Below are 7,102 nucleotides of genomic sequence, written 5' to 3' on the forward strand. Positions count from 1 at the left end.
GTACTCTGGCCCCTGACAGGTACTCCGTACTATATATGTCAATATCAGCTATGGGATGACGACAAGGAGGGGACCATGTCGGGATCTCTTCAGCTTTGGACTGCCGATAAAGAAGTGAAACATACGGATTGCAAGATGGACCAGAAGAGCCAGCAAAACGATCTGTTGAACCGGACATCCGACTGGTTAATTAAATGGCAATCCCACATGCGATCGATCTACTTAGGCGAGAAGATTCGTCCTTGTGTGGCGCAGGACCGGGACTAAGGGAAGCTTATGCTTGAGGCTGGAGGCTTGGGCAGCTCTAACTGAGCTTAAGGGGCTTTCTTTCTGGACTTCTTCCGGGCTTAAGGGGCTGATGGGCTGGCCTGGCGAGCTTGTTCAATAATCCCACAGAAGAGTCTCTGCTGTACCCCAGATTTAGCACCCCAGACATACATATCTCTAAACTAAACGCTTCCATCCTGCAACTCTACTAGAGGACCCTCTCTCCCTCTTTCGCTCTCTCTCATTGCACGGAGCAATGTCTGGTACGACTAGACTGGCGTGTCCCTGATGCGCCTCTTTCGGTCCTGGCTATCTATCTGGAACGTCCGCCCCTGAACCTTGCGAACTTAGTTAAACCACTTTGTTAGCCTGCAACGCTAAGCCTGTCGCATATTTAAAGACTTTGCTTTCGCCCATTTTCTTCAGCTCTGGTCGGACAGTGAAGTGTGAATAGTGGTAGTGACAGCGAGATGGCGCTCAAGACCGCCCTCTGCGTCGCCCTGTGTGGCCTCGCAAGCCTTGCTTCTGCTGCTGGCAGGCCCATTCCCAGCAATCTCATGGCCCTCTACGATCATGCAAAGGTGCCGCTGATCCCCTCCCGGAAATTTAGTTAGTAATGCCACATGCTAACTGCCGTTAGAACAATCGATGTGAGAAGCCCCTGAGCAGCGACCGTTTCAAGGACGGTCATGGACAAAGTAAGTCATTATTTTCCCCCTCTTGAGGGTTGGTTATAGTGAAGTATATATTGGACCTCACTAACTGTGCCAGGTGGGTTCCTGTACTGTGGTGACTATGAAGGTGTGGTCTACCTAAAGGGTCCCAAGGGCCGTCTCGGAGACATAGACGTCGACTGTGATGGCGCCAACAGGTCAAAGGGAGGGTGTGCCAACGATCTGACCGGTCAGGGGCAGACGTCGTTCAAGGACGAGGTGCAAGGGTACGGTCTCGATGACCTCGACGCCAACTTGCATGGTTATGTCGTCTTTGGCAACGAGGGCAAGAGACCCTCTTACCTCCCTTCAGATTCAGGCATTGAACCCCTCAGCGTTATAGCAGTCGTCTGCAACAACAGACTGGTATGTACCCGCTAGCTCTTCTTTACCCAGACACAGCTAAACACATGTTCTAACATCTGAATAGTTCTACGGCATTTGGGGAGACACCAATGGCAACACAGATACCGGCGAAGTGTCCATCTCTCTCGCCCGGGCCTGTTTCCCTGAAAACAACCTAACCGGCAACAACGGCCATGAGGACCACGATGTCCTTTTCGTTGCCTTCAAGGGCGAAGGGGCCAAGCCGGGTGCTAATGGCGCTGACTGGAAGGCGGACAACTTCAATACATTCGAGGAATCCCTCGCTCATATTGGGGATGGCTTGGTTGCTAAGATTGGCCCCAAGGCCTCCGAGTCCACGGGCGTGGCGATGCCAACGCCCAGCAGCCCGCATGGTGGACTGATTACTATCACCGTCGTGCTGGTCACTATCGTCGTTATCACGGGATGTTGACATTGATGTTGATGTTGATGATGATGTTGATACGGATGTGGACGAATGGAGTTTCTGTGTATATAGGCCTGAGTATTAAGAGTATCACGGGTGGGTTTGGTTACACCGGAGTAGGGTAGATATTCAGCATGAATGATAAAAAGTGTCAATGCCTCCAATCTCTCTCATCTTGTCTACTCTACTCTCATATACTCTTATCACTCTCTAGCCGTCTGCTCTGATCTAAGTATCTTCTACTCCCTGCCGTCTCTGCGTATCTGAGTAACTATCTGACTAAGTAGCTGCCAAGACAGCGCCTCCAACAGCGCAAAGGCAGCTAAACAAATACAACAGACAAGCAACCCAGCAAGCTCCGAATTGAACACTTCCACCACACGCCACACCACTGTCAGATGCTAGTGGTAAGGAGGTGATACAATGCGGCTTGATGCAGCTTCCCTCCTGTGGGCGTCCCTTGTCCCCTCGGCACTGGCAATCCTCGCAGACGAGGCCTACCATATCGACTACCACCATGCCCTCCTAGGCCAACCCGGCGCAGCCAACACCTTCTTCCACCGCTCGAGTCCTTCCTCCGTCGCATCGCTGCTCTACACGCACTCAGATAAGAACATACTAGGAGCTGTCAACCCAAAGGACGGATCAGTGGTGTGGAGGCAAAATGTCACAGAGTACTTCCCGCAGGCTGTAGGATCATCTAACGAAGCGTTCCTGCGTGCGGCGGATAACGATGATGCGCTGGTAAGTGCGTTCGGTAGCGGTGTTTCGGCGTGGGATGCGATTGATGGACGGTTTCGGTGGATTCAGCGGGTTACGGATGGGGTGGTCAAGGACCTCGAGTTGGTCCCGGATCGGCCTGAGGAGATCATGTATAGACATGACGTCCTGGTGCTGTCAGGAGAGAAGAAGGGTGTGTTGAGACGGCTGGATATTGACTATGGCAGTGTATTGTGGGAATACAAGGATGAGAGGTACGTCTTTTCAATATATATTACCCGCTGGCATAGATGTGAGGCTGACTCTACCGTCTAGTGATGATGTAACATTCCAGGTATCAGTGGCATCCAAGTCCACTGGCTACTACGTGGCATTGCAGCATGCGTCTCGATCCGGATATAAAATTAAAGTCACCACCTTGGATCTAGCCAAGGGTAAGCAGACTGGGAGCCAATATACCCTGAACTCAGAGACGGAAGTGTCCGGGCCTGAATCGATTCTTCTTGTTGGCAGAAACGCCGCTGCACCCTTGATTGCCTGGACAGACAAGGCCAATACTGTTCTCAAGGTTAACGTATTGGGGTCTAATACCATTGAATCCATCAAGGTAGAGCACGAAGGGGTTCGTCATATTAAAATCCACGTATCTCCGAGCTCAAGCGGCCCAGCACATTTCCTGGTGGAATACCGCACTGACACGGCATCATGGGCTGATGTCTACCATATTAACATTAAAACCACAAGCATCACAAAAGCCTACAGCCTTCCAAAGATCCAGGGGCACTCGGTCATCACAGCCGGCACTAGTACGAACAACGAAAACCTCTACTTTACACGGATCACTCCAACAGAGGTCATTATCTACTCATCTATATCTGACAAGGCCCAGGGGACCTGGGAGACCAGTGAGGTATTGCCAGAGAACTCTCAGCATGCCGTTTCAGAGGTTGTTGCACTTGAATCAGGTGTTTCTGTCCGATTCGCCCAGGTTGAAGAGTCAGGAGATTGGTCCTTGGTTCTAAATGGAAAACTACAGTGGACTAGACCAGAGTCACTGACGGAGGCTATTGCTGCTGTATGGACTGATCTGAACGATGGGGTGACTCTTGCCCGCGAGCTTGAAGTAGAAGGCCATCAGAGTGTACCCATGGCCTACGCTCATCGTTTGATCCGACATCTCAAGGCCGTCCAGCAAGGCCTCCCAGACTGGCTGATGGAAATGCCTATGAGAGTCTTGACTAGCTTCATGCCAAGTGATATCAGCGACCTGATCCAATTCGGCCTGGGACAACAGATTATCCTAGCAACCAGAACTGGGCGAATTGCGGCCCTCGATTCAGGCCGTCAGGGGAAAGTTATGTGGAACATCAAGGCTGCGGAGAATGATCTTGACTGGGGTGTGAAAGCCATCACCACTCAGTTAGGGCTTGCAACCGTCCATGTTGACGACGGTAGCACGTTCCAGGTGAACATCACCACTGGTGAGGTTACCAGCCGGACACCCCCAACACAGAAAGTTGCATCTATCGCATTTGTTCCAGACGGCGCTGCAGATTTCAAGGTTGGAGTTGAGGAACATGGCGTGCCGACTGAGTCTGCCTATGTCAATGGAATCGATGCCTTCCTCGTCACTCGAAGTGGTGACAAGCGGATACTAGGTTGGAATACCAGCAGATCAAAGGCTCCAATGTGGGAGTTCACTGTCCCTGATGGACAGAAGATTATCCACGCCACTGCACGACCGGCTCACGACCCCGTTGCTTCGGTAGGCAAGGTCCTGGGCGACAGATCCGTTCTTTACAAGTATCTGAACCACAATCTGGCCCTTATTACTGCAACTGGCGAGTCTACCGTGGACTTCTACCTTCTTGATGGCGTATCCGGTCAGATCTTGCATACAGCAAGGTACACGGACGTTGATACCACTCAGCCCATCGCCTCAGTTATCTCCGAGAACTGGTTTGCCTATTCTTTCTGGGCAGACACAAGTGAACGGTCCGCTGCAAAGGGATATCAGCTTATAGTATCTGAACTATATGAATCATCTACTCCTAATGACCGTGGTGTTCTCGGCGACGCAGCCAATTACTCCAGTATCACCAACATTACCCTGCCACATGTCATATCACAAGCGTACATGATCCCCGAGGCCATTTCCAACATGGCAGTCACCCAGACTCGCCAGGGAATATCCATCAGGCAGCTCCTCTGCACCCTCCCAGCGTCACGCAGCATCGTTGGAATCCCACGACCCTTCCTCGACCCCCGCCGCCCCGTGGGCCGTGATCCTACTGCCCAAGAAGCTGAAGAAGGTCTAATGAGATATAATCCAAACCTCGAATTTGATCCCAAATGGCATCTTACGCATTCCCGAGATGTGATGGGCATCCAGCACATCGAATCCAGCCCAACGTTACTTGAGAGTACGACGTTGATATTCTCATACGGATTTGATATCTTCGGAACCCGACTTGCGCCAAGCCAGCCATTCGATATCCTTGGTAAAGGGTTCTCGAAGGTCCAGCTTCTGCTTACTGTTGTTGCGTTGATGGCCGGCGTTAGCGCCCTTGCTCCCTTGGTAAGCTATTTCATATTCCCTACGTAAAATATATATATATAATGTTCTAACAAGTGATATTACAGGCCCGAAGTAAACAAGTGAACCTCCAGTGGAAATCATCCTAGGTTTTGAAAAGGCGTCTCTGGTTAGAGGAGGGATATTTGACCAAATAATTGACCAAAATAATTGAACAGATTATTTAATGTTACGACAATATAGTTACTGCGACGACTGAGAAAACAAATAAACTACCATTCTTGCCAGCCATTTACCACAAGACTCTTGCACGATCAAATTATTGCTCGAAGTCGATGAAGAATGCCACTTAAAATTGGAAGGTATATGTAGAAAAAAGATTGGGGGGAAAAAAGAAAGAGAAAAGAATAAGGTGCTTTCATATCTGTTTCAACTGAAATGACTGAGTGGCCATTGGCATCCTGTTTACAACCTGCGAGAACTCCCCGGATAAACGAAAAGACAAGAGAAAAATAAGCATAAAGAGGGGTAGGTATGATTCACGTAAAAGAAAGAAAAGGAGGAAAGACGGTAGATGTGACGGGCTGATGCTCCGTAGAAGCAAAGCTGGAGAGGTTAGAGGGCGGATAAGTAGATAAGATTGGACATAATAATATTACACGGAACAGAACGAACAGAGGGACATCGCAACGTCGGGTTAAAAAAAGGGGGGTATCATATAGTAGGTATATTCTCTTCCCCTCTCCTGCGTTGAGGACACCTACCATCTGTTCTCGTTGGCCAGTTGAGCAGCCTCGTCTGAAAAGGTGCTCCAGGGCAGAGGAACGGTGGTAGGCTCCTTGTCGTATCTTGTTCCTGTGAATTCGCACTTGGATCCGAGGGCAGGGAAGCTTCCGATGCCCTTGAACTGTATTGCTTTGGAGTCAAGGAAGTCTATGGTGCCGACATCCCTGCTCCCGTCATGTATCTCGGTGTCAGTTGTGTTCCGGCCTTTCCACTTGAAGTAAAGCCGCAGAGAATCCTCGTCTGCGGCGCTCTTGACCTTCTTCGCTGGTGGTTCGTCGCACTCTGCGTCCTCTTCCGAGTCGGAGTCTGTTGAATTGAGCGTGGTTAGCAGCTGAACTGGGGGATAGTCATGGCATAGTTTGATGGAATAACACGCACCGGAACCGCCCTCGACCTTGCTGTGAAAGGCGTTGAGCTCGTCTTGAGTCAAGGCAAGCAGCATGGTACCCTCGACGATGCCCAGGTTGAACGACGCGACCATGCCACAGGGGTCCAGGTCAGAGGCTGAAATCGACATGTCCATCGAGTCGCACTGGTCCGGCCACTCGTCGCTGACGGCCGCACACTCCAGAGCAAACGAGCCCAGGAACTTCTGCAGCGGGTTCGCAGGCGGCCGTCCTCTCCCTCGCCCCGGCGTCCCCGTCCCCGTCGTCCCCTTTGCACCATTGCTTTTCGCGTCGGCGTCCTTCTTTGGCCGTCCCCGGGCAGGTGGGCTCGCGTCCGCCCCATCGCCGTCAGATGCGTCCTTGCGAGGCCGTCCTCTCTTCTTCGCCGACGCAGAGGCTCCTGAGGCGTCGGTCTTGGACTTCGACTGTGCTGCGATGCCGTTCTTTGGCGGCCGGCCTCGCTTCCTGGGCTGGCCGTTCGCATCCAGCACGACCGGCTTGGGTGTCACTGGGCCGCCATTCTTCGGCGGACGGCCTCGCTTTCTCGGCTGCCCGTCAGCAGCTGTCGAAGCTGCGGCCTTGGGCGTCGATGCTGAGCCGGGGGCCTTGGGTGGTCGACCGCGTCCTCGCGCGGGTGTCGCTGCTGCGTCGTCCGCCATTGTATCGTCTGCTGGTGCTGGTGCTGCGCGCACTTGGGTGAAGCTAGGCTAGTAAGTAGTTGCGAGCTGGATCCAACGCGATCTGCCAGCGAGAAGCGAAGGACAACAGAGCACAGTGATAGCACAGTGATAGCAATAATAGCAGTAGGAGGAAGAGCAAGACGAAGAGAAAAAGAGGCTTCTCAGTCGCGAGGGAGCCCGCGTTGTTTCGTTATATAAAAAAAAAAAAAAAAAAACGGGAA

At 51.8% G+C, this 7,102-nt stretch overlaps 3 protein-coding genes across 3 annotated transcripts; 2 read left to right on the forward strand and 1 right to left on the reverse strand.

The window, feature by feature from the left end:
- Positions 1–737: 737 nt before the first annotated feature.
- On the forward strand, positions 738–1,779 carry TRV_00085 (chitosanase, putative; the record flags this gene model as incomplete). The annotated part of the gene is made up of 3 exons (XM_003025712.1): positions 738–876; positions 1,039–1,346; positions 1,411–1,779. 3 exons carry the CDS (start codon positions 738–740, stop codon positions 1,777–1,779), a joined length of 816 nt encoding a protein of 271 aa, XP_003025758.1.
- Positions 1,780–2,196: 417 nt separating this feature from the next.
- On the forward strand, positions 2,197–5,098 carry TRV_00086 (uncharacterized protein; the record flags this gene model as incomplete). Its single annotated transcript, XM_003025713.1, has 2 exons — positions 2,197–2,747; positions 2,809–5,098. The coding sequence occupies 2 exons, from the start codon at positions 2,197–2,199 to the stop codon at positions 5,096–5,098; spliced, it is 2,841 nt and encodes a 946-aa protein (XP_003025759.1).
- Positions 5,099–5,789: 691 nt separating this feature from the next.
- On the reverse strand, positions 5,790–6,860 carry TRV_00087 (uncharacterized protein; the record flags this gene model as incomplete). Its single annotated transcript, XM_003025714.1, has 1 exon — positions 5,790–6,860. The coding sequence occupies one exon, from the start codon at positions 6,858–6,860 to the stop codon at positions 5,790–5,792; it is 1,071 nt and encodes a 356-aa protein (XP_003025760.1).
- Between the last annotated feature and the right edge of the window lie 242 nt (positions 6,861–7,102).

This window comes from Trichophyton verrucosum (genome assembly GCF_000151505.1).
Source record: "Trichophyton verrucosum HKI 0517 chromosome Unknown contig00004_1.f1.exp, whole genome shotgun sequence".
Lineage (NCBI taxonomy): Eukaryota > Fungi > Ascomycota > Eurotiomycetes > Onygenales > Arthrodermataceae > Trichophyton > Trichophyton verrucosum.